The sequence below is a fragment of the Hoplias malabaricus genome, chromosome 3 (assembly GCF_029633855.1).
Source record: "Hoplias malabaricus isolate fHopMal1 chromosome 3, fHopMal1.hap1, whole genome shotgun sequence".
Classification (NCBI taxonomy): Eukaryota; Metazoa; Chordata; class Actinopteri; order Characiformes; family Erythrinidae; genus Hoplias; species Hoplias malabaricus.
Window position 1 is genome coordinate 2,341,332 of NC_089802.1, and position 27,567 is coordinate 2,368,898.

Consider the following 27,567-nt stretch of genomic DNA (forward strand, 5'->3'; position numbering starts at 1 on the left):
CGGAACGGCTCCCTTCTTGCGCGGATGGCGTTTGGTTTCCGTGCGTAAAAGCGTCCTTATTTACGCGTGACGGGCTTCACGGGACTGTGACCGGGGCGTCAGATATTCCCGAGGTTGATCCAGCACGCGAGGAGGAGGTGGACAGTGAGGATGATGAAGGGGAAGGCGTCCCACTCTCGCGCGTGATGAAAATCACAGTGTCATCCGAGTTAAAGGAGGAGCAGAAGAGCGCGGCTCCGCCACGCGCGCGCACGTATACGGACATATGCAATGGCAAATGGGATTTAAAGAGAGAGAGAGAGAGAGAGAGAGAGAGAGAGGGAGAGAGAGAGAGAGAGGAGGTCCTCCCTCTTTTCCCAGCTCCTGGACTCATTCAGCAGAGCGGTCAGAGCCCGTCCTGTCGCTTCAGAACCGGTCAGAACTGTTCACAGTGGAGGTGAAGTCTGAGGAGGAGGGCGCCTCTGATAGAAAATGATCAAAGCTTTTGAGCTGCTGTGAATTGAATGTCCACTCATCTGTCCTCCACGTGCACTCCCTCGAGCCTGGGCTGAGTGCCCGTGTTTAGTTTTGTGGAAATAACAGAGCTATTTTATAAAATAAGTTTAAAATAAAAAAGTGCAGTTTAAACCTAATATCAATAAAATCATATTCCAACCAAGCTTCAGAATCAGTGTGAGGCTCCACTGCGCTGTAGAGCCTCTGTCGTAGCTACTCCAGGCACAGCACTGCAGAAACTGCACTATGTAACGTTTGAAGGAGAGTAGGAAAACACCCATCCCCCTCTCCACTGATTTCAGTACAGTGCTGTAAAAACTGCAAACACTTGGTGGAGCCTCAGGAGCAAAAAAAAAAAAAAGGTCTCCAAATCTTACCTAGTGCTCCTTTAACATTTTAACGATTTTGATCTCGTTGTGGAGCGCAGTAGAGCCACCTGGTGGCCACCCCGCCCTCCTGTATGTCCCTAACTCCTACTTTTCCCCAAAAGTGTTACCTGTTTACGCTTTAATGCCGGGTGTAAACCGACCCTTTGAGTCTTCACCTCACGAGGTGTAAATGATATAGAATCACTTTCATGAGCAGTTTGCTACATTCTGGTGATGGGAACAACTGACCGCACCTTTAACGGTGTTTTTGTGCTTGGATCCGATGTTTAGGAAGGCTCTCCCAGGCTGTAATCGACCCTGATTGCTCCTCCTGACCGCAGCAGTGTGTGTTACTGGCTGTGTGCCTTGTTCCTCTTGTTCGTCCTTTAAGCGCTAACTGCTCTCTGATCTGTAAAAGATCCGTCAGTGAGAAGAGCCTCTGGCCTCTGGAAACCGGATCTGGAGGGAGCTTCAGGAGAGCAGGAGCTCTAAAAACCACAGTCCACTCTGTGAGTGTGTACGGAGCCCCTGAAGTGACATGGTGGGTCTATTTAGCAAGTCGTGACCACTATATAGTATTTTGAGGCCAGGAAATAATATTATGCATTTGCACCGCACACAAGTTTGATCGGCACAGCAGCTGAACAACCCCACAACTAACCTTTGAGATTAAGTCTAACACCAGACTGCAGTTGGTTAACTTTAATGCACACTGCCTTGAGGTTCATGGACAACATGGAAAAGCAGTGTGAATTAGAAAACTTTCTCCAGGAGAGATGTATGGAAGAGAATCAAACAGCAAAATTAGTGGAAGTCAAGGTAGGTTTTGTCAGGGTGTGGAGTCATTTCATGGCCTCAATTTACTATTTTGTGGCCTCAATATATTATTTCGTGGTCTCAGTATACTATTTCGTGGCCTCAAAATACTATCTTGTGGCCTCAATATATTATTTCGTGGCCTCAAAATACTATCGTGTGGTCTCAATATATTATTTTGTGGCCTCAAAATACTATTTCGTGGTCTCAATATATTATTTCGTGGCCTCAAAATACTATTTTGTGGTCTCAATATATTATTTCGTGGTCTCAAAATACTATTTCGTGGCTTCAAAATACTATCGTGTGGTCTCAATATATTATTTCGTGGTCCCAAAATACTATTTCGTGGTCTCAAAATACTATTTCGTGGTCTCAATATATTATTTCGTGGTTTCAATATATTATTTCATGGTCTCAGTATACTATTTCGTGGCCTCAAAATACTATCTTGTGGCCTCAATATATTATTTCGTGGCCTCAAAATACTATCGTGTGGTCTCAATATATTATTTTGTGGCCTCAAAATACTATTTCGTGGTCTCAATATATTATTTCGTGGCCTCAAAATACTATTTTGTGGTCTCAATATATTATTTTGTGGTCTCAAATACTGTTTCGTGGTCTCAATATACTATTTTGTGGTCTCAATATATTATTTCATGGTCTCAATGTATTATTTCGTGGTCTCAGAATACTATTTCGTGGTCTCAATATATTATTTCGTGGTCTCAATATATTATTTCATGGTCTCAAAATACTATTTTGTGGTCTCAATATATTATTTTGTGGTCTCAATATATTATTTCGTGGTCTCAGAATACTATTTCGTGGTCTCAATATATTATTTTGTGGTCTCAAAATACTATTTTGTGGTCTCAATATATTATTTTGTGGTCTCAAAAAACTATTTCGTGGTCTAAATATATTATTTCGTGGTCTCAATTTATTATTTTGTGGCCTCAATATATTATTTCATGGTCTCAAAATACTATTTTGTGGTCTCAAAATACTATTTTTTTTATCTCAGTATATTATTTCGTGGCCTCAAAATACTATCTTGTGGTCTCAATATATTATTTCGTGGCCTCAATATATTATTTTGTGGTCTCGATATATTATTTTGTGGTAGGTTTGTGTATGTGTGTGTTGCCCTGTGAAGGACTGGCGCCACCTCCAGGATGTATTCCTGCCTTGCGCCAGTGATTCCAGATAGGCTCCGGACCCACTGCGACCCTGACCTGGATAAGTGTTACAGACAATGAATGAATGAATTAACGAAAGAATACATTAAAGGTAAATTATTTATAACACACAGAACGACTTGTTATTTGCCAAATAGTGACCTCATGTCAAACCTCAGATCTTGTAGAAAACTGACCTTTCTTTGTTTCCTCCATCAGTCGACATTAACCCTGTCAGCTCCAGCACATTTTTCTTAAGTTTAACCCTTTAAACACCAACAGAGTGTCTTTTTAATCGATGATAATGTGGTGTGTCCATTAACGCGTGAAAAGACTAAACTCACTCTGAGCTTATTCTTCACCTTCTCTGACACTTTCAGCTTTAGACAAAACAGAGGTCACCGTCACCTTATTTACCTCTGTGTTAAAAACGATTATTAATGATCTTTAAGGTGTTTAGTGTAGTCTTATTGTAAAGTGGTTCCAAATACTATTATTTTCTTTAAATACTTACCATTTTTCAGGCTCATTCCGCCCAGATATTACAACTTTATCTAATTACTTATAGATTTAAAAACTTATTCCATTCACATACAACTACTTGTATTTTGAAGTCTTATTCCACCCAAATTCTACTGTACCTTGAAATTCAACTGTGGCCATAATATATATTTTATATAAACACACACACACACACATTTTACATGTCTTTATATCCACTTCGCGATGTGGCAGTGTTGTGAAAATGGGGTCCTGGAATTACAGTCTTGAACCAGCTGCCTCCTGTTCTTCAGTAATAACCTTCTCACTGCATCTGCCAGTATGGGTCTAATGAGTTCAATCGAAAACACTACACACACACACACACACACACACACAGAGCCCTGGGTCCTCTCTCACACACACTCAGATAACTCCCCCCGTTTGTGTAACAGCCCCTGACTCACCTCCCGTTCGAAAACACCAGAGTAAACAAGAGGCTCGAGCCCATGCTCCTGAGCCCTGAGGCTGGAAGTCGTGACTGATTCCCTGCCGTCTGCTTTGCCGTCCCACTTGGCCACGCACGCACAAGAGCCCTCCACCGATTATAAACAGGAGACGTCCTCCACACAGTCGCCACAAACAGCAACACTTCTCACACGGAGCTCAGATCTCTCGGATAAACAGGAACAAGACTAAAAGCTGCACAGACAGAACATGCACCTGAAAGTCAAATACAGTACAGGGACTTCAGTGAGACCGAGGGGATCCATAAACCGAGAAGATCCAGAAACTGAGAGGATCTGGAAACCGAGGGATCCAGAAGCCGAGGGGATCCAGAAGCCGAGGGGATCCATAAACCGAGAGGATCCGGAAACCGAGGGGATCCGGAAACCGAGGGATCCATAAACCGAGGAATCCATAAACCGAGAAGATCCAGAAACCGAAAGGATCCGGAAACTGAGGGGATCCATAAACCGAGAAGATCCATAAACCGAGGGGATCCAGAAGCCGAGGGGATCCAGAAGCCGAGGGGATCCAGAAGCCGAGGGGATCCATAAACCGAGAGGATCCGGAAACCGAGGGGATCCAGAAACCGAGGGATCCATAAACCGAGAGATCCAGAAATCGAGAGGATCCGGAAACCGAGGGGATCCATAAACCGAGGGATCCAGAAACCGAGGGGATCCATAAACCGAGGGATCCACAAACCGAGGGGATCCAGAAACCAAAGGGATCCAGAAATCGAGAGGATCCAGAGAGGGGATATTAATCAGCTTTACCTAGGACTTGATTTAGAGAGAGATCTGACAGAGATCTTTACAATGAAATGCTGTGAATGCAACTTGAACACACACACACACACACACTCACACTCACTCACACCTGTGGACAGTTTCACACACTCACCCAGTCACTCACCCAGTCACTCACACACTCACACCTGTGGACAGTTGCAGACACTCATTCATCCTGGAGGTGTGAGCACCACACCACTGCCCCAAACACTATTATTTCCCACCAAAGATCCATTATCTTTCTCCCAACAACCTTTCCCCATCACACAGCATCATTCTCCAGGTGACCCTTCATACAGACAACACACACCAGTCCTCCGCACTCTCATCCTAGAACACTAAACCAATATTAAACATGGCCAATCCCAGGTGGGGGACCTACTCTATGGGGCAGAAACTTCATTCAAGGACATTCTAGAGACCCAACCCACAAGGTTCATGTGGAGCGTATCGTTATGAGGAGAATGGATGGAGGTGTACTGCAGCACCATGTCCTTGTTCTGTAGCTAATCAATAGCTTACGGCTGGAAAGTGGTGCTGCTAACGAGCTCTTCTGACTGACCACAGCTCATACACACTCAGCCGTAGAGAAAGGATATACATCGCAGGTCAAAGGTCACCACTTTCTGCCTATAATTCAGTGCAGTAATGTGTGCAGGAGCAATGCGTATCTTTGGGTCACCTCACTGTTAATGGACTGTTTAACTGTGTAACCTGTGACTTACAGAGCGTTCTTTTACTGGATGAGATCGAACTTTAAAGGGCACATTTTCTCCCTCTTCTCCACAGTGGAACACAGTTCTGTTTCTTAATGAAACGTCTGTGATCAGTGGCGGATGCTGGTCTTTCAATGAGGGGAAACTCAATTTCGGCCTACATCATAAAATGTGTCGGTTTATTTATACGTAAATTCTACCCTCCGTTCCTTTTCAAGAAAATGATCTGTGACCCTGTCGTACCAACAAGGCGTCTTTTCCAGGGACTTGACTAGTGTCCTCTCAATGGCCAGCAGAGCTAGGCTTAAACGGCCTTGGCCCATGTGAAGTGTGTCCGCCTGTGCTCCCACGGATCTTTACACCAAAGGATCGCTGATTCGCTCATTTCACTGTCAATCAAAAAGGGATTCAGCCTCAGACAGATCATCCAATCATCAGGCAGAAGCTGAGCGTCCGGGCCAGTCGAGGCCAGTCCACTGCCCCATAGACCCCCAGAGACGCTGAGCGTCCGATGGGCGGGACAAAGCCCAGCATTTATCCAATGACTCGTCTCGTTTCGCTGCACTTCGCTGCTTCGCTATTGAACTCTGTGGACGCTCAGCGTTCTCACTGTTTAAAGCACTGTGAAGCTGCGGGAATGATTGAGAGGAAAGCCGCGTCTTTACCAGTGATAAGAAGCTGATTCTGAAAAAAAGTTGAGCGTGTTGTAGTGCATATTTATTCAATGACATGTACACACAACAGTATATATTTGATCAGTTATTTTTTGACATTTTAGTGGAAGCTGAGCTTCCCTTGCAGTCTTAGAGCAATCACCTCTGATCTGTGACCTGCTTTGGTCCAAACCCCACGAGCCCCACAGCAGTGTTCTCCCCCTGTGTAAACAGCCCCTGTTCAAAACGCCCGCTTTCAGCACCTGTTCCTTTAAATGATAATGAGCCGCTCGCTGTTCACCCCGACCCCGAGCGCACAGCAGTGAGGAGCGAGGAGCAGCTCTGGTTTTTAGCCGTTTTCACTTGATTCTCTTTCTTCTCTGTTTTTACTCAGTGCTCTTATTTCTCTGCGCTCGTTGTGTCTGTTCTGCTGAGTTTAACCTAATCCAGCGCTGTGATTGGACAGACTCAGACGAGGGGGCGGGGCCATTCTAAAGTCTCTGCACTTGACATCAGAAGCGGAGCAGAATTGTAACTGGGGTCTTGTTTCACAGTGTTTGCTCCAGATCCACACTTTAATGTTAGCTTGCACTGAACAAGTTGTTTTATCATAATATGGGCTCATTTTAGATAAAGATTTTAAAAAGCTTTAATGTCATTGAATATTAAGTTCCACTTTAAATGTTGTACAAATGATGCAGAGCTTCTGAATGAACACAAAGCGGGGGTTCGCTTCACTGAGGATTTTTCAAAACAAATTGTGACAAAAATGTGACTGTTGTGCTGTAATAGATCAGACATAAATATTAGATAATAAATTCATAATAAACCATCTAAGAAGGGTTAAGCTTTATAAAAACACACATTTTATAACTCTACTGTAGAGTAGCTATTAGCATGCTAGCAGGACTTCTGTGTGTGTGTGTCCAGGCCTTTTCTTAAGGGCAGACACTTATTCTGTGAATAGTCCCAGGCCTCGTAGCGGTGCTAAGAGAGGGAGAATGGGGCGGAGGGCAGGGGGCCGTGTTTGTCTGCTTAAAGTGTGATCTGGATAATAACGTTTTCATCAAAGGCAGCAATTACGCTCATTAAGCTCGGCTAGTTTAAGGCATGGAGTGGCAGGGACCAGTGAAAGGCCCTAATCCTTTCGGTCCATTGTTCCCTTTTGCTCTCTGTCTCTCTCCTTTTTTCTCCCGGCTCGTGTTCAGGGTGGAGACCAGGGCTCTGTGTGTAGCCTCCGAATTAATGACGCTTTCTCCCTAAGCCTTCTCCACTGAAATGATGCAGCACCCGCAGAGCTCCAGAGGGCTGTTACTATAGCTACACTTCTCCGAAAGAGTGCTATCTTTTCTCCAGCAGCAGCAGAGATCACTCTCTTCTCGCCGTGGTGGGCTCTAATGGGCACCGGCCAGATCCCCGCATTAATTCCTCGTTGCTTTTCACATGTTAATGGTTTGTTTTGTGCACCGCAAAAGTGCAAACAAGCCAATGAATGAGGCGCTTTAGTGCTTTTGAGCCCTGGCGTGGTTTTTAAATGAGAATCACATTAAGAGAATAAGCTCATGTGGCTCCCCCGGCAAACAGGTGCATCGTGGGAGCTCATAGGTGAAAGAGAAGTGAACTGAGACAAAGAGGAGCACACTGCGAAAAAGGAAACATGGGTCACAAAATATCACAGATTTCAGGCAGCAGTTTTGTGATTGGTTATAGTCTCTTCACCAAATGCTAGGGTGTTAGGAAGCCTCATTTTAAAGAAGTTGTTTGTCAAAAAAGTACAATAAAATAAACACATTTACATGACCTTTCACTGACCCCAGGTGCAGACGGTGAGGTTAGAACGAAAGCTGTGAGGCTAACGTTGCTAATGAAAACTGGAGGTCAGTCGTCACCCAAAGAGCTCAAAGTGTTTCTGATAAAACACATCACCACAACTTCTCTCAAACTGCAGCCAGGTCCCGGTGCTTACCTCCCAGAGCAGGGCGTGGGTTTGATGATAGCTAACTGACTGTTACAGCCGTCATAAATATTACAGGACGTGTGCAAGACCAGACTCCTCCACACTTACAACGATCCCTGCCACTAAAACTGACGTTAGATCAGTTCCAACTCCGGACGTGGTACATTAAATTGTGTAAGAGGTCACACACGGCACTCAACCCCTTGAGGGCCTGGTTTTTGAATGTATAAAGTGCATTGTCCAAAAAGGACGAGCGTAGCATTCGGGCTCACAGAGCGTTCATTCGCTTTCACAGTTCATGAGTCAAACTACGTCCTAAAACACACCGACACGTCGTCTGTGAGGCACTTATTAAGAACTGGATGCTGTTTTTGTGGTGTAAACCTTTCAGTGACTATTGACTTCCAGTACTTGTTAGCAACATTAGCATCTTAGCTTTGGTTCTAAAGCAATGAAGCAAAACTCTTACTGCAGACGACTGCATGTGGGGTCAGGGGAAGGTCATGTTTATTTGATTTCTTCTCTGAACTAATCCTTGGTTGAGGAACTGTTCTCAGTTCAGACATTGAGGGTTTTTATAAACTCCAGCAGCACTGCTGTTTCTGATCCACTCTCCATGTCAGTGTGGTTTTAATTTAGTGAATGTAAGGACGTGTTTTTACACTGCTATAATAATTATATAATAAATCAAACTCTCACTATCGTCAGTGCGGCTGAATTATTGGTGCTCGGTCCAAACTGAAGCACAATTACACTGCAATAAATCCACACTATCACCGACAGGCCGTAATTACCGGTTTGTAATGGACCTTTTCTCCAGAGTCACAGCGCAGTTTATGGGTGTTGCCCGCCACCTAGTGGCCAAAGTGTGTTAAAACGAGTTAGAAAGGTGTAAATAAGGGCACACATTTCATGCAGTGTCTCGAGGTCCTGGGTGTAATCAGTTGTGGACTTTCCCTGAACCAGAGGAGGAGGAAGTGAAGGAATGAATGTTTGAAACGTATTTAAAACTATTTTATTTATTGATGGCTCACAAAACACAGCGTATTTTGATGATTGAGGGACATTCACAGATCTGGTTTTTAAAGGAATCTCTACAAAATCCAACACAAGGCACCAATTTCCTTCAGAGAATTTACTGTAAATCACCTTTAAATCCATTTATTAACATCAGCTTGTGATTTATTTTGCAACAAAACACTAGACAGTGACACTCGTGTCCTACAGAGTGTAAAATAATCTCTACACACACAGTAGCAGGGTTTGTTTACTGCGAGTGAGGTCTGATCAAAACACACTATTAATATGTAGAGTTTTTAATGAGAGACATTTTCCTACAGTGCAACAAAACACCAAAGAAATCAGTAACTGAAAACGTGGCCTGTACTTTTGATTTTTCCCTATAAACCCCATCACATCAGCCCCAGCGCTGTACAGTTCCTGTCATGGTGTCAGGGCAGTGGATCAGTTTATTCGTGGATATCTCCATGGAGCTGCATCTAACCTGCTCCAGGGGCTGGATGAGTTTGGACCATAAACAGCTGTATCTTCTACATTTCTAACTTTTTCTTTCTCTTCTTTTAAAAGTGATCTCCTCCTTCAGTCTCAGCTCTGTGCGTCGAGTCCAAGTCTGGGTTGTGATTTTACTGAAGCGCTAGAGGTAAAGGTGTTAAGCTACAGATGATGACCTCTGTACAGACGAGAGATGGGGGGCATCAGCAGCACAGAGATGGGTAAGTTTAGGAGTCATACTCCTGATCAATGAGCTTGGCCATGGTGCTCAGCTGAATGTTAGTTGTTCCCTCATAGATGGTGCCTGCAGGAGAACACAAAATACCAGCGATGAAGCAGCATCTGAGCACGAGCCCCTTGAAAGCAGACAGCAACAGCTGCCCATATATGAACACTGAGTGTTAGGCCTTACTCTTGAAGTGGTTATATTATGAACACATCCCTTTTTAAATGCATTAACACATTCATTTAACCCACACTGAGACGTTCTGATTCTGCTCCGCTTCTGACGTCAAGTGCAGAGATTTTAGAATGGCCCCGCCCCCTCGTCTGAGTCTGTCCAATCACAGCGCTGGACCCGCGTTAATGTGAGAGGGCAAAGACGAGGTTAAACTCAGCAAAACAGACGCAACGAGCGCGGAGAAATAAGAGCACTGAGTAAAAACGGAGAAGAAAGAGAACAGAGTGAAAACGGCTAAAAACCAGAGCTTCTGCTCCTCGCTCCTCACTGCTGTGCGCTCGGGGTCGGGGTGAACAGCGAGCGGCTCATTATCATTTAAAGGAACAGGTGCTGAAAGCGGGCGTTCTGAACAGGGGCTGTTTACACAGGGGAGAACACTGCTGTGGGGTTTGATACACCACACTCTTCACAGACAGTCACCCGGAGGAAACCCACGCAGACACAGAGAGAACACACCACACTCCTCACAGACAGTCACCCGGAGGAAACCCACACAGACACAGGGAGAACACACCACACTCCTCACAGACAGTCACCCGGAGGAAACCCACGCAGACACAGGGAGAACACACCACACTCCTCACAGACAGTCACCCGGAGGAAACCCACGCAGACACAGGGAGAACACACCACACTCCTCACAGACAGTCACCCGGAGGAAACCCACACAGACACAGAGAGAACACACCACACTCCTCACAGACAGTCACCCGGAGGAAACCCACGCAGACACAGGGAGAACACACCACACTCGTCACAGACAGTCACCCGGAGGAAACCCACACAGACACAGAGAGAACACACCACACTCCTCACAGACAGTCACCCGGAGGAAACCCACACAGACACAGGGAGAACACACCACACTCCTCACAGACAGTCACCCGGAGGAAACCCACGCAGACACAGGGAGAACACACCACACTCCTCACAGACAGTCACCCGGAGGAAACCCACGCAGACACAGGGAGAACACACCACACTCGTCACAGACAGTCACCCGGAGGAAACCCACACAGACACAGAGAGAACACACCACACTCCTCACAGACAGTCACCCGGAGGAAACCCACACAGACACAGGGAGAACACACCACACTCCTCACAGCCTTTAGACTGTGTCTACATCTTAAACCAGCCTCTGTTTACACAGTAAACACCACACATGGTGCTCACTCACCTATTTTACAGTCTCTGTAGTACTTCTCGATGGGGTAGTCCTTGGTGAAGCCCACTCCTCCCATCCACTCGATGCATTTAGATGTGGTTAAAGTTGCAACCTGAAAACAGCACATTAATCCACACAGTAAGAGATGGAGCCGAAAAACACTTACAGTTTTAAAAGAATTAAACATTTAAATTAAACTGAAAAGAGAAAGACTTAAGAGTAAAGTGCAGTCAAATAAAGTAAAAACATAAAAAGGACGTTAAAATGGAGATAAAATTGCAGCGAGGGCCAAGTTTTAGAGCTCAGTCAAAGGCACATGAGGATAGAGAGGTTTTTAACCTCAATTTAAAGATCCTCTGGTGGTTAAATGACTTGTTTAAGCATTAAATTACAGTCTGTAGTAATGCACTGGGGTGGAAAAGGGCCTTGGTCTGTGCCCAGTATTTGTGCTGGGGCTCTGTATTAATGTTCTACATATTTGAGTCTGTTTCTCAGCGGAATATTCAGTGCAGTTCTGCTGGATACAGACAGGGGCAGCACTGGGACCCCACATTCAGTCTGTGTAGGGTTTGGTTTGCTCTCCCTGGGTCCACCCCCGAGCCCGGGCCGAACAGGAGGGTTACGTCGGGAGAGGCTCGTCTGGGGTTCAAATGTTTCCCTCATTCTAAAAAGATAGGAGCCTAGTGTTGTTTGAGTGTGACTGAGGACTCAGGGACATTGCCACAGAGAGGACCTTCCTGGAGGATGTTGAACACACTGCGCTGGGAAAGTTCTGACCTCTGCTGCGAAGTACTTGGCCATGCACGCTTCTTTAATGAAGGGTCTCCCCGCCTCTTTCAGCCGGGCCGCGTTATAGGTCAGGAGTCTGGCCGCCTCCAGCTGAGTGGCCACGTGGGCGATCTGATGCTGCATGCCCTGTCAATCAAACTACATTATTACCATTGGTCTGTTTTAAAATACACAGATATTCACACTGGAATTTAAGGAAGGTTTTTATTAAGTTTTACCTGGAAGTCAAAGATGCGTTTACCGAACTGGACCCTCTCCCTGGTGTAGGGAACAGTGTGATCAAAACAACCCTGAGCTAAGCCCAGCATCTGCAACACACACACACACACACAGAGAGAGAGAGACATAGAGAGACACACAGAGAGATACACAGAGAGACAAAGAGACACACACAAAGAGTGAGAGACACACACACAGAGACACAGAGAGAGACAGAGAGAGAGAGAGAGAGAGAGAGACAGACAGAGACACACACACAGACAGAAGGACTGTTACTCGAAGCAGGATTACTGAGATGGTCAGATATCTGAAGCTGATAACTTCTCTTTATATCAGTTTTATTCATTCATTCATTATCTGTAACCCTTATCCAGTTCAGGGTCGCGGTGGGTCCAGAGCCTACCTGGAATCATTGGGCACAAGGTGGGAATACACCCTCGAGGGGGCGCCAATCCTTCAAAAGGCAACACTCACACACATTCACTCACACCTACGGACACTTTTGAGTCACCAATCCACTACCAACGTGTGTTTTTGGAGCGTGGGAGGAAACCGGAGCACCCGGAGGAATCCCACGCAGACACAAGGAGAACACACCACACTCCTCACAGACAGTCACCCGGAGGAAACCCACGCAGACACAGAGAGAACACACCACACTCCTCACAGACAGTCACCCGGAGGAAACCCACGCAGACACAGGGAGAACACACCACACTCCTGACAGACAGTCACCCGGAGGAAACCCACGCGGACACAGGGAGAACACACCACACTCCTCACAGACAGTCACCCGGAGTAAACCCACGCAGACACAGGGAGAACACACCACACTCCTGACAGACAGTCACCCGGAGGAAACCCACGCGGACACAGGGAGAACACACCACACTCCTGACAGACAGTCACCCTGACGAAACCCACGCGGACACAGGGAGAACACACCACACTCCTCACAGACAGTCACCCGGAGGAAACCCACGCGAACACAGGGAGAACACACCACACTCCTCACAGACAGTCACCCGGAGGAAACCCACGCGAACACAGGGAGAACACACCACACTCCTCACAGACAGTCACCCGGAGGAAACCCACGCAGACACAGGGAGAACACACCACACTCCTCACAGACAGTCACCCGGAGGAAACCCACGCAGACACAGGGAGAACACACCACACTCCTCACAGACAGTCACCCGGAGGAAACCCACGCAGACACAGGGAGAACACACCACACTCCTCACGGACAGTCACCCGGAGGAAACCCACGCAGACACAGGGAGAACACACCAAACTCCTCACGGACAGTCACCCGGAGGAAACCCACGCAGACACAGGGAGAACACACCAGACTCCTCACGGACAGTCACCCGGAGGAAACCCACGCAGACACAGGGAGAACACACCACACTCCTCACGGACAGTCACCCGGAGGAAACCCACGCAGACACAGGGAGAACACACCACACTCCTCACGGACAGTCACCCGGAGGAAACCCACGCAGACACAGGGAGAACACACCACACTCCTCACGGACAGTCACCCGGAGGAAACCCACGCAGACACAGGGAGAACACACCACACTCCTCACGGACAGTCACCCGGAGGAAACCCACGCAGACACAGGGAGAACACACCACACTCCTCACGGACAGTCACCCGGAGGAAACCCACGCAGACACAGGGAGAACACACCACACTCCTCACGGACAGTCACCCGGAGGAAACCCACGCAGACACAGGGAGAACACACCACACTCCTCACAGACAGTCACCCGGAGGAAACCCACGCAGACACAGGGAGAACACACCACACTCCTCACAGACAGTCACCCGGAGGAAACCCACGCAGACACAGGGAGAACACACCACACTCCTCACAGACAGTCACCCGGAGGAAACCCACGCAGACACAGGGAGAACACACCACACTCCTCACGGACAGTCACCCGGAGGAAACCCACGCAGACACAGGGAGAACACACCACACTCCTCACAGACAGTCACCCGGAGGAAACCCACGCAGACACAGGGAGAACACACCACACTCCTCACAGACAGTCACCCGCAGGAAACCCACGCAGACACAGGGAGAACACACCACACTCCTCACAGACAGTCACCTGGAGGAAACCCACAACCTCCAGGTCCCTGGAGCTGTGTGACTGCGACACCTACCTGCTGCACCACCGTGCTGCCCACTATATCAGTTTTAAATCTCAATATTTAGTTTATTTAATTTTCACTAAAACAGTTTATCTTCTTTACTTTTATATCTTTATATCTAAAGTTAATAATAACTTTCGTCCATTGAACTTTCTCATTATTTTGGAGCTGCTGTGACATGTACATTTCCCCTCAGAGTTTAATGAAGAGGGCCATCCATCAATAATCATGAATCCAGTAGGAGAAGTGGTATGGGACATTCCTATTGGACAGTCCTCAGTTCAGGCTTAAAATATCAGTGTTTTTGGAGAGTTGTATCCAGTTTTACTGATTGTCTCTATTACTGCACTGCTATGTTAGAGCTGTACCTGCGCTGCGATGCCGATCCTGCCCCCGTTCAGCATCCCGATGGCGTATTTATATCCCTGCCCCACTTTACCCAGAACATTCTTCTCAGGAACCTGTTCAGATACAAACATGCTGATCAGCCTCTTCATTTCTGACATTTGGTCTGTGACTGCTGGTGATTGTGTGTGTGTGTGTGTGTGTGTGTGTGTGTGTGTGTGTGTGTGTGTGTTGGTACCCGGACGTTGTCGAAGTTCAGGGGGCAGGTGGACGAGGCTCTCAGGCCCAGTTTATTCTCCTTCTTTCCAATATGAAGCCCCTCTGTGTCCCGGTCCACAATAAAACAGGTGATGCCTCTGTAACCCTGTCAAACACAACACACCCATTAATAAACTAATCTAATCTAAGAGAGAGAGTGAGAGAGAGAGAGAGAGAGAGAGAGAGAGAGAGAGAGAGAGAGAGAGAGAGAGAGAGAGAGTGAAGAGAGCGGGAAGAAAGATGTAGAGAGTAGAGTGAAGGGGTAAAGAGAGAGAGAGAGAGTGAAGAGAGAGAGAGAGAGAGAGAGAGAGAGAGAGAGAGAGAGAGAGAGAGAAGAGAGAAGAGAGAGAGAGAGAGGAGAGAGTGAAGAGAGAGAGAGAGAGAGAGAGAGAGAAGAGAGAGAGAGAGAGAGAGAGAGAGAAGAGAGAGAGTGAAGAGAGAGAGAGAGAGAGAGAAGAGAGAGAGAGAGAGAGAGAGTGAAGAGAGAGAGAGAAGAGAGAGAGAGAGAGAGAGAGAGAGAGAGAGAGAGAGAGAGACTCACAGCAGACGGCTCTGCGTTGGCCATGACCAGGAAGACTCCTGCATGCTCTGCGTTACTGATCCACATCTTTGAGCCGTTGATGGTGTAATAATCTTTATGTTTCTCTGCTCTGGTTTTCAGGGAAAAGGCATCACTCCCTGAGCCCACCTCCGACAGACAAAAACTACCCACCTGCCCCAGAGGAACATGGAGAGTAAAGGTAGTTAGTTAGTGTAGTGGATAAAACAGTCCTCCACACGATAGATTAGGGGTTGATGTGGTGTTCGGGCAGGAACCCCATGTCATACCAATAGGGGACCTTAGGCTAGACTCCTAACGCTGCATTAGCCTCTGTAACACGACTGAAACGGAAAGTGATTCTGAGAAACAGCATCTGAGTCTGTAATTCCAGTTTAACTCGGTTCCTTCATTATAACAATGATGTTTCTTGGTACCGTTTATTTATTGTTTGTTTATCACAGGACCCTCTGGGGAAAATGTGCATTTACACATAAATATTCATCCATTCATTATCTGTAACCCTTATCCAATTCAGGGTCGCGGGGGGTCCAGAGCCTACCTGGAATCATTGGGCGCAAGTCGGGAATACACCCTGGAGGGGGCGCCAGTCCTTCACGGGGCAACACACACACACTCACTCACACACTCACACCTACAGACACTTTTGAGTCACCAATCCACCTACCAACATGTGTTCTGGACTGTGGGAGGAAACCGGAGCACTCCTCACAGACAGTCACCCGGAGGAAACCCACGCAGACACAGGGAGAACACACCACGCTCCTCACAGACAGTCACCCGGAGGAAACCCACGCAGACACAGAGAGAACACACCACACTCCTCACAGAGTCACCCGGAGGAAACCCACGCAGACACAGGGAGAACACATCACACTCCTCACAGACAGTCACCCGGAGGAAACCCACGCAGACACAGAGAGAACACACCACACTCCTCACAGACAGTCACCCGGAGGAAACCCACGCAGACACAGGGAGAACACATCACACTCCTCACAGACAGTCACCCGGAGGAAACCCACGCAGACACAGAGAGAACACACCACTCTCCTCACAGACAGTCACCCGGAGGAAACCCACGCAGACACAGGGAGAACACACCACACTCCTCACAGACAGTCACTCGGAGCGGGAATCGAACCCACAACCTCTAGGACCCTGGAGCTGTGACAGAGACACTACCTGCTGCACCACCGTGCCGCCCTCACATAAATATTAACAGTGATAATGAAAACAACTTCTCTTAGAGAACACAATTAACACATGACATAGAGAGGCTAAGGGAGGGTGTCTATGTGGTCGATACAGAGTGTGTCTCACCATATCTGTAGCGAGGCGGCTCAGGTACTTCTCTTTCTGCTCCTCTGTGCCCAGGTTGGACAGCAGCGTGTTGATGAGTGTGTTCTGGATGTCACACAGAACCGACACGGACGGGTCGACCTTGGCCAGCTCCTCGATCACCAGGATGGAGGAGAAGAAGGTGGAGCCAGTGCCTCCGTATTCTGTACCGATCTCTATTCCCATCAACTGAAAAAACACACAGGAGACCAGACAGAGCATGGATCACAGAACCGCAGACTCTTAGCATCACTCACAAAACTGCTGTCAGGTGTGAGTGTTAGTGACTGGGTGAGTGTGTGAAACTGTCCACAGGTGTGAGTGTTAGTGACTGGGTGAATGAGTGAAACTGTCCACAGGTGTGTGTGTGTGTGTCTGGGTGAGTGAGTGAAACTGTCCACAGGTGTGAGTGTGTGTGTGTGAGACTGGGTGAATGAGTGAAACTGTCCACAGGTGTGTGTGTGAGAGTAAGTGACAGGGTGAGTGTGTGTGTGTGTGTGTGTGTGAGTGACTGGGTGAGTGAGTGAAACTGTCCACAGATGTGTGTGTGTGTGTGTGTGTGTGTGTGTGTGTGACTGGGTGAAATTGTCCACAGGTGTGTGTGTGTGAGAGTAAGTGACAGGGTGAGTGTGTGTGTGTGTGTGAGTGACTGGGTGAGTGAGTGAAACTGTCCACAGGTGTGTGTGTGAGTGAAACTGTCCACAGGTGTGAGTGTGTGAGTAAGTGACAGGGTGAGTGTGTGTGTTTGTGAGTGACTGGGTGAGTGAGTGAAACTGTCCACAGGTGTGAGTGTGTGTGTGAGTGACTGGGTGAATGAGTGAAACTGTCCACAGGTGTGAGGGTGTGTGTGTGTGTGTGTGTGTGTGTGTGTGTGTGTGTGTGTGTGACTGGGTGAATGTGTGAAACTGTCCAAAATAGATTTCAGTGGAGGCAAGGAGCAAAATCTCATCTACAAAGGGGGCGCACTGCAGAGAATGTTTGGGAACCACTGGATTAGACCACATTCTATTGACTTTTCAACCAGCGTAAAAAAGAGAGACAGACCCCCTGCTCAAAGAGAGAGCTGATCAGGTCACCATCCATGGCAGAGTTTTCATCCATCTTAGACACAACAGGAGCGATGCGCTCCTGAGCGAATTTCCTGACTGTGAAAAGAAACATTGAGCAGTTAAAATTCACCATTATAATCCGGTTAATGTTGCAGCTCATGTTTAAATCATGCCTTAACTTACATCAGCTATATTTTCCCCTCAAAGCTGTGATGTACAACATTGGTGTGTATTAGAGAGAGTCTCCGATGAAAACAAGTTCATGGTTGTGACAACACACAATTGTTGTAAAGGTTTATCTCTAACAGGCAGCAGGATGTTGAATTCTGTGGCAGCTGCCAGTCAGTTAGTGGCCACTGGCAGTGCCCCAAAACAAAAAGGTATTTTCCCCTGAAACTAGCAGAAACATGTGGGTGGGGGAGCGAATAACAGCACTTTCTCCTCTCTCAGTAAACACAACGCCATTGACTAAGGCATTGACTCCCAAATGCTTCTGGGTTATGTGAGTGACATGGCTGCCCACCCACCTCTGTCTGTCTGTCTGTGTGTGTGTGTGTGTGTGTGTCAGAGTTTACTGTACAGAGTCACAATTTCACGATTTATCTCGTCTTCACAAAATTAGAAATCCGTTCTGACCTGCCTCCCTCATCATGGTCTCCTCCTCGGAGAAGGTCTGCAGCGGAGGGAACCCAGCGGCCGAAGGGGCCGACTGCTCCACAGCGACTGACCGTGACGACATCGGCCTCCGGGATGAAGCCCATGGCCGACACAGCTGCCTGCTGATCTACAAACATCAAAGTACAATTGGGAAACGTCAGCAAAGGTACTTCTATTCTGTCTGTGATTTATATTCATTCAAAACTTTCATTTACTTTCTGTAACTTCTTAATCCTGTTCAGGGCTCGGTCCAGAGCCTACCCAGAAGAACACAATCTGGACAGCGCACCAGTCCATCACCAGGCATCACACACACACACACTCACACCTGTGGACAGATTTGAATAGCCACCCCACTTCCGATAATGTATTTTTCAGCTGTGGGAAGAAATCTGAGCACCCAGAGGACACCCACACAGACACAGGGAGAACAAACCACTTTCCTCAGTATCGCAGTGTCAGCAGTTTGTCACTCTGTAACCGATTCCCAGGGATCACCTTTCTGTTCATAAATGCTTCATGTAATAGACAGATTAAACCCCTGAGACGTCTGGTTCCTATCCCCACCACTGTGAACTACTCTCAAGTCTCTAAATGACCCCTCCAGTGATATCTGTGGCTGTACATTTCCTTCAGTGTTCCAGAGACAGTGTCAAAAAACGCAGATTAAGACAGGCAGGGTTTCTTACATCACACACCTATGGAACCAATCCTGATCCACCTATGCTGAAAGAAGGTTAAAGTGAAATTAGAGATACGCTACATCTAAACCACTTTTAAGGCATTAGGGTATTTTGAAATATAAATAACTTGCTATGCGAATTAGCTGACGTTGTTTTTTAGAAGGTCAATCAGCATGGGACTTTATACAGCCACAAAAAAAAAAATAATAATAAAAAAAATGCCAATGAAGTCACAATTAAAAACCCCAACTTCCCCAAATGTATTGGATGGTTCTCCATCTCCAGGTCAAAGTATTCAATTATAAGGAGTATCTACAAAACTTTTTAACAGACGGTAAGCTCGTGTGTATTAGTTATGATTTCAGTTTTATTTATCCTTTATTTAGTGCAGTGTTTGGTCTGCAGCCCGCAACTAATGACGAGACTCAGATTTAACTCAAAAATCTTCAGCGTTATCCTCTGTCAGAGCGGACAGACACACAGCAGCGGAGAGTGGATATGTAGGACATATATTTCGCCGTCGAACAGAAATTCACAGTCCCATAAATAAATGTATTTATTCACCTTTCCTAAAATCCTGCTGAAGGGCGCCGCCATCACGGAGCTTGTTTACATACGGGCTCTTTCTTTTCGTAAGGCGTTAAGGTTAGTGTATTTTTATTGACGTATTGCTTATTATTTAAAATTACACGTATTTCCCCGGTTTCGAATAGTATATTTGTAAATGGGTAAATATTTATTTTTTAACAATAGTTTCTTCATAAAATAATCTAACTTCTGTGAAATATAGAAGACTTTTATCTTGTATTCTTCCCCCAACACGGCTGTTTATATTTGGTCAGGTCCGGTCAGGTTATTACTATATATTTTTTAAACAATATGTGATTAATATTTTATACACAACGCTATTTTAAATGTAAACAATTAACATTTATTTTTGGGAAGTGATAGATGTGACGTTCCGGAGACTTTTATTTTGTTTTTCCTTTCCAACACAGCTCTTAGTGTCTTTTTATGCTCGCATCGCGAAGTAGCTCTTAGCTTAGTGTTGGAGAAATAAAACCTTTTTCTCTCTATTCTAACGGTTGACGATGGATATAAACAATTAAATCTGTTATCTATCCTATGTGTAAGGCGCTGCGCTAGAGCTGCTACAGTTACGGAGTGTTATTAATGTTTTATTGTGTATGTTTTAATCAGAGGACGCTTCTGGTTGTGTTGTGCTGCAGGTCTCCCAGTGGCAGTGAACACTAAGGTAAGTGTCAGCATTAACCAATATATTGTGACACTCTAGTGTCCACACACAAGCCTGAGGTTTCTAATTCCAACGCCAAACGTCGGCTAAAGAGGTGTAAATCCCCAGCGCTGGGGTGTGTTCCCTATACACTCAGAAACATAGTGTAAATGTACATTTAAAGGTACAGCATGCATGTTAAAGCTTGTTGTGTTCCCTATTATAGTATTTTTTTCCCCAATGAAATTTGACTATGTTGAGTTTATGTTTCATAACATAACTACCATTAATAGAAATAACAATAATAGAAATGTAGAGCTGAAACCTGAAAGGTATATGAAATCAGTGCAAATTATGTAAAGGCATTGAAAAGACCGTACCACTGGCTCTACCACTGCAGTGACAGTGTTTCTGAGTGTAGAGGGATGGAGAGCACTACCCGGGATATTTACGATGAGTTGGAGTGAAGCTGAACGATTTATTGTGATTGATAATGTAGTTTTTATTTAAAAGGGAAATTCTATAAATCAAGGTCCTGGCCTGATGTCAGTCGTCAAAAGGACTAAGAGTTTTAAAAACTCTTATTTTCTGAAGAAATGCAGGACATGTCTTTAAACTAAACCCTTATTCATTCATTATCTGTAACCCTTATCCAGTTCAGGGTCGCAGTGGGTCCAGAGCCTACCTGGAATCATTGGGCACAAGGTGGAAATACACCCTGGAGGGGGCGCCAGTCCTTCACAGGGCAACACAGACACACACACACATTCACACACACACTCACACCTACGGACACTTTTGAGTCGCCAATCCACCTACCAACGTGTGTTTTTGGAGCGTGGGAGGAAACCGGAGCACCCGGAGGAAACCCACGCAGACACAGGGAGAAAACACCACACTCCTCACAGACAGTCACCCGGAGGAAACCCATGCAGACACAGAGAGAACACACCAACTCTTTACAGACAGTCACCCGGAGGAAACCCTCGCAGACACAGAGAGAACACACCACACTCCTCACAGACAGTCACCCAGAGGAAACCCACGCAGACACAGAGAGAACACACCAACTCTTTACAGACAGTCACCCGGAGGAAACCCACGCAGACACAGAGAGAACACACCACACTCCTCACAGACAGTCACCCGGAGGAAACCCACGCAGACACAGAGAGAACACACCACACTCCTCACAGACAGTCACCCGGAGCAGGAATCGAACCCACAATGGGTTAAAGTGCTCCAAACAAGGATAACTGGTGAAGCAGCGACAGGGTCAAAGGCACACAAGGCTCATTGATGTCCTATTACACATAAGAGCTACTGCAGCACAAACTGCTTGACGCTGGTTCACTATATGTCCTTGCTTTGAGCACTTTGGTTCCGTACTAATCACCGTACACTGGCAACACCCCACAAAGACCTGAGTTTTGGAGATGGCACATGTCAAAGTGGCTTAGGTCTTTACACTCACCATTAACGCACGGCCTGATAGAGGCTACCCCACTACGACAGGGGCCACTGTAACCGGATCATCAGTGTTATTCACATCTCCTACCAATGGAAAATACTGACACTGAGTTATTCTGTTTCTCCTGTAGTGCCGTTTAGATGCGGATAACCCACTCAGAAGCTGTGACACATCACGGTTGGACCATGGACGAGAAGAAGCAGGAGTCCCTGGACTTAGTGAAGGACTTCCAGGAATATCTCAGTCAACAAACACAACACGTTAACATGCTCTCCGGTCCTGTGGATGAGGAGAAGGAACCAGAAGATTATCAAGGAAGTAAGCCATGTTCTATCACCAGTCGAATGTTTACAGGAGCAAACGGTTATTTTCTCTAGTGAAGACCGTGGCCTCAGATATTCCCAAAATAAATCTATATTACACATGCTCGCCTTGTTTCTACACTCATTTCCCATTTTCTGTGCTCCACTGACCACACAGGAGCACTTTGTTGCTCTACAGTTACAGACTGTAGTCCACCTGTTGCTCTGCATACTTTGTTCGCCCCCTTTCCCCCTGTTCCTCAGCGCTCAGGACCCCCACAGAGCAGGTGTGATGTGGTGGTGGATCATTCTCAGCGCTGCAGTGACACTGACGTGGTGGTGGTGTGTTAGTGTGTGTTGTGCTGGTGTAGAGTGGATCAGACACAGCAGTGCTGCTGGAGTTCCTGTTTGGGTTTTGACCACTGAAAAACATGTAACGGATGGATTGTAGTGTGTGATTGTAGAACTACAGTGTTCCTCTTTGGTCAGTGGAGCTGATGACAGCCGGGCCCTGTCCCGGTCCAAACCTAAATGAGGTTTAGACCAGGCTCAAAACTCCAAAGAGAGATGCCCCTCGCAATCGGCCAGAAATTTCCACAATCTTTCCTTTCTTGGGTCCAGTCGTGAAGTGTGTAAGAGTTTCGGTGATAACAGTGACATCACTTAGCAGCAGTTTGTTCGGTGACTTGTGAGGCTCAGTAGGACTGAACGATAAATTAAATACATTTAATAAATATCAATATTCAATTTGAAAGAGTGCAATTTAAAATTGAGCCTGCACTGTCAAGAATAACTTCCTAAGTTTAACTATAACTGAGTTAGACACAACGTAGTCTGATGGACACTGCTGTTTATAACTGAATGTCGGTCTGGTGTCCTCAGTTCTGCGCTCAGAATTTCACCCTGATCTTCTTTGTCTTGGTTATAAACACAGACCTGGACCTACATTTATAGAAAAAATAATCACAATTATACTGCAGCTGCAGGGCGGCACGGTGGCGCAGCAGGTAGTGTCGCAGTCACACAGCTCCAGGGACCTGGAGGTTGTGGGTTCGAGTCCCGCTCCGGGTGACTGTCTGTGAGGAGTTGGTGTGTTCTCCCCGTGTCCGCGTGGGTTTTCTCCGGGTGCTCCAGTTTCCTCCCACAGTCCAAAAACACACGTTGCAGGTGGATTGGCGACTCGAAAGTGTCCGTAGGTGTGAGTGAATGTGTCTGTGTTGCCCTGTGAAGGACTGGCGTCCCCTCCAGGGTGTATTCCCGCCTTGCGCCCAATGATTCCAGGTAGGCTCTGGACCCCCCGCGACCCTAAATTGGATAAGCGGTTACAGATAATGGATGGATGGATGGATACTGCAGCTGCGGTGGCACTGTCTGTGAGGAGTGTGGTGTGTTCTCCCTGTGTCTGCGTGGGTTTCCTCCGGGTGACTGTCTGTGAGGAGTGTGGTGTGTTCTCCCTGTGTCTGCGTGGGTTTCCTCCAGGTGACTGTCTGTGAGGAGTGTGGTGTGTTCTCCCTGTGTCTGCGTGGGTTTCCTTCGAGTGACTGTCTGTAAGGAGTGTGGTGTGTTCTCCCTGTGTCTGCGTGGGTTTCCTTCGAGTGACTGTCTGTAAGGAGTGTGGTGTGTTCTCTCTGTGTCTGCGTGGGTTTCCTCCGGGTGACTGTCTGTGAGGAGTGTGGTGTGTTCTCCCTGTGTCTGCGTGGGTTTCTTCCCACAGTCCAAAAACACACATTGGTAGGTGGATTGGGGACTCAAAAGTGTCCGTAGGTGTGAATGTGTGTGTGTGTGTGTGTCTGTGTTGCCCTGTGAAGGACTGGCGCCCCCTCCAGGGTGTATTCCGTCCTTGCGCCCAATGATTCCAGGTAGGTTCTGGACCCACCGTGACCCTGAAATGGATAAGGGTTTCAGATAATGAATGAATGAATGAATACTGCAGTTGCAATAAGGTTGAGAAAAATCACAGATATATCTTCCCCAAATTGTTCAGCCCTGATCACAACGTTGGAAAAAGAAGGCTACCCTCGTCCACAAATAGAATGGGGATCTCCAGATCTCTGTTTAAAGAAAAGGAAAGTGGACAGTGCAAACTGCTCGTTTATGGATGAATGGACTGAAAAGATGTGCTCGTTAGTCTCACTCGTTTTACCTCTCTGGAGGTTCAGCTCTGAGAATTGTATTTAAGCGCGTCTGGCCTACACAGTCTTAAATATGTGAGTATATTTGAGTAGCTGCTGAAGCAGAAGCAGTGTGAAGTGTCACACAGCTGTGTTATGTTCTCTGCAGCTGTGTGTGAAGATGAACAGAGTGGTCTGGATCACCCCTCCATCGAGGTGTCCCTGGACAACGCGGGGCTGGCAGACAGCTTCGAGAGGACGGACGATGGGAAACTGAAGTGCCGCTACTGTGATTACGGCAGCAGAGGAATCCAGAGACTCATCGAACACATCCGCATCCACACAGGTAACACACTGACCAGTAACACAGAGGCACCCACTTAAATGTGTGACACACTGCCAATGACAATGGATTATTAAGTGATATCTAACATTTCTTATTAAGAAAACTCTATTTCTGGGCAACACTTTTTAGAGAAAGTGTTTTAAACTGTTGGCAGATAGAATTGTTATTTCTTTACCTGCCAATGAAATAAAACATTTTCAATGCAGAAAGTAACCTAAAGGGACATACTACGAAAATATTCCTTGTTCAGTGCTCATTATTGTGATGATCCGGAGCCCACCAACCCACACGCTGTGAAACAAGTCTCCCCCAGTCAGTTTTCTGTGTGCTGCCTAAGTCAGAAAACACAGGATAAAACGAGCCGTTTTGATTCTACTCCACTTCTGACACCAAGTGCAAAGACTTTAGAATGGCCCCGCCCCCTTGTCTGAGTCTGTCCAATCACAGCGCTGGACCCATGTTTATGTGAGAGCGCAAAGACGAGGTTTAACTCAGTAAAACAGACACAACGAGCGCGGAGAAATAAGAGCACTGAGTAAAAACGGAGAAGAAAGAGAACAGAGTGAAAACGGCTAAAAACCAGAGCTTCTGCTCCTCGCTCCTCACTGCTGTGCGCTCGGGGTCGGGGTGAACAGCGAGCGGCTCATTATCATTTAAAGGAACAGGTGCTGAAAGCGGGCGTTCTGATCGGGCTGTTTACACAGGGGGAGAACACTGCTGTGGGGCTCGTGTTACAGTATGTAAAATGATTTTACTGTTTGGGCTTCTGGGTATATCTGCATTAATAACCCCACCCTAAACCACAGAGTCCTGTTTAAGACACCTAATGCTATGTTCGCCTTTAAGTCACTCTAGATAATGGATAAACATTGTTACTGTGAGACAAAAACCTCTTCCTTCTCTCTGTGTGTGTGTGTGTGTGAAGGTGAAAAACCCCACCGGTGCCACCTGTGTCCGTTTGCCTCGGCGTATGAGCGCCACCTGGAGTCTCACATGCGCTCTCACACGGGCGAGAAGCCATACCAGTGTGACCTGTGCTCCTTCCGCTGCAGTGACCGGAGCAACCTGTCTCACCATCGCCGCCGGAGACACAAAGTCTTCTCCACCAAGCTGGTCCACCACTCGGCTCTGTCCGGGAAGAAGATGCCGAAGAAGTCCAGCTCTCTCGGCTACGGTCGCCGGCACCTGGTGAGCCTCAGCCCTCCGTCCATGGTGGTGCAGAAAAACATGAACGGCTTCCCTCTGCACACGGAGCCGTACGACGAAGAGCTGTCGGACGTCCACAGCATCGGAACGTCTACGAATCCCCACTCGTTGATCATGGACAACCCTTTAGACCAGCTCTCCACTCTGGCCGGCCAGTTGGCCAACCTACCCCCTCAGGAGCAGGACGACGACTCGTCTTGTAGAGACGAGAAGCCTGTTTTCATCCCCCCTGTCCCAGGACTTTTGTCTGGGACCACTGCTCAACCTCCTTCAGCCTCCACTCCGGACCAGCACTCCCACAGCACAAACAGCGTAAACTACAGCCAGCCCAACACCCCGGCGTCCGTGGCCGCGTCCGGCCAAACCTCCTCAAAGCCGCCGGACACGCTGTACGCCTGCTTGCACTGCCAGATGTACTTTGCAGACAACATCCTCTACACCATCCACATGGGCTGCCATGGCTACGAGAAGCCGTTTCAATGTAACGTCTGTGGGTACAAGTGCACGGATAAGTATGACTTCGCCTGCCATTTCACACAAGGCCACCATCAGCAGTGACTTGTCCCATAAAATAAGACCATTCTGAGTTTTCTTTTCTTTTCTCATAACCCTTTAGCTAAAGAATTCTGTACTAAACCACAGCCAGTCAATGCGCTGGCCTCAGTTGTATGTAGAGGTGGCCTTTGGCTAATTTGTATGGGATTTTCTAATGCAGTTTCAATATGATTCACTTATTGACAAAGCAGAAGGTGACGGTAAAGGTTTGAAGAAAAACGGTACGTCCTTGTGGAGTTTACTACAAGAATTGTCCACTGTTAGCCCTCTTTGACCAACGTGGAATGAGTTCTGTTCCAGTTCGAGTACCTGCTTTTGAACCACATTTGGCACATTTTCGTAATATCAAAAAAAATAGGCTCCAGAACCCGATAAATTTGCTCCAAGCTGGAACCAGTGAGTAGCTGCTTTTTCAGCATGAACCGTGATGAACTCGGCGGGAATGTCCGATTGTAACATGAAAGCGAAATCCACAGTGGTGACGCTCTTGAAGAGTGTGCAGTGGTCAGCTGAGGAATGATAGCATTTGTTGTGTGTTTGGTTTTGTCCAGAGTTTCAGGAGAAACGGGGAAGCAGCATCTAGGAGCGGCTCTGTGCTGAACTTGTGGAACATCTGGCCAAGGTTGAGTTGTGTATTGAGTTCATTCGGTCGAAAATAACTGTATGAGAGTTACGATCCATAACCTCCAGTCGTGATGTCTGCTCTACACTCCCAGTGCAGGGTTTCCCGCAGTGTTTACGGTCCCCCCCCCCCCCCCCGCCCCCGGTCACAAACAAGAACCGGTGAACCCCCCAACCACCCCGGGTCAATAAAGGTACCACCTTGACTAACCGGCCTTTTGCGGGAACCCTGCAGTGAAGCTACATGTTTTTTGTGAGTTTTGTTTGTAGTGTTTTCTGCCCAGTTTTAAAGTCACTGACCTGAATCATGTTATTTCCTTTAAACCATTTTATATTTTTTTATTATTATTATTATTATCGTTACACTTATATAGCGCCTTTCTAGACACCCAAGGACGCTTTACAATCTACACTGCTCAGAACGCTCAATTCACTCACACACACACACACACTGGCGAGAAGCGGCAGCCAAACGCGCACAGCGTACTCTCAACCAGAAACGACCGTCCACCTGGAGGACTGCATCGGGCACTAGGGTTTAACC

General features: G+C 47.0%; 2 protein-coding genes across 2 annotated transcripts; one reads left to right on the forward strand and one right to left on the reverse strand.

Moving 5' to 3' along the window:
• Positions 1 to 8,997: 8,997 nt before the first annotated feature.
• acadsb (acyl-CoA dehydrogenase short/branched chain) lies at positions 8,998 to 19,868 on the reverse strand. Its single transcript, XM_066666127.1, has 11 exons — positions 19,742 to 19,868; positions 18,474 to 18,621; positions 17,833 to 17,933; positions 16,771 to 16,977; positions 15,430 to 15,600; positions 14,869 to 14,994; positions 14,654 to 14,746; positions 12,115 to 12,204; positions 11,885 to 12,022; positions 11,120 to 11,219; positions 8,998 to 9,783 (listed from the first exon to the last, which is right to left on the reverse strand). Exons 1-11 carry the CDS (start codon positions 19,772 to 19,774, stop codon positions 9,707 to 9,709), a joined length of 1,284 nt encoding a protein of 427 aa, XP_066522224.1. The 5' UTR covers positions 19,775 to 19,868; the 3' UTR covers positions 8,998 to 9,706.
• On the forward strand, positions 19,770 to 27,377 carry LOC136692594 (zinc finger protein Pegasus-like). The gene is made up of 5 exons (XM_066666128.1): positions 19,770 to 19,822; positions 20,378 to 20,432; positions 22,013 to 22,200; positions 24,465 to 24,641; positions 25,567 to 27,377. Exons 3-5 carry the CDS (start codon positions 22,023 to 22,025, stop codon positions 26,403 to 26,405), a joined length of 1,194 nt encoding a protein of 397 aa, XP_066522225.1. The 5' UTR covers positions 19,770 to 19,822; positions 20,378 to 20,432; positions 22,013 to 22,022; the 3' UTR covers positions 26,406 to 27,377.
• The last annotated feature ends 190 nt before the right edge of the window (positions 27,378 to 27,567 follow it).

Coding starts and splice junctions, on each gene's coding strand:
- acadsb (XM_066666127.1), bottom strand. CDS start 19,774: ATGGCGGCGCCCTTCAGCAGGATTTTAGGAAAG. Junction 17,934..18,473: donor GACCATGATGAGGGAGGCAG/GTCAGAACGGAT, acceptor TTCTTTTCACAG/TCAGGAAATTCGCTCAGGAG. Junction 16,978..17,832: donor GCTCTCTCTTTGAGCAGGGG/GTCTGTCTCTCT, acceptor GTGTTTTTTCAG/TTGATGGGAATAGAGATCGG.
- LOC136692594 (XM_066666128.1), top strand. CDS start 22,023: ATGCGGATAACCCACTCAGAAGCTGTGACACATCACGGTTGGACCATG. Junction 22,201..24,464: donor ACCAGAAGATTATCAAGGAA/GTAAGCCATGTT, acceptor TGTTCTCTGCAG/CTGTGTGTGAAGATGAACAG. Junction 24,642..25,566: donor ACACATCCGCATCCACACAG/GTAACACACTGA, acceptor GTGTGTGTGAAG/GTGAAAAACCCCACCGGTGC.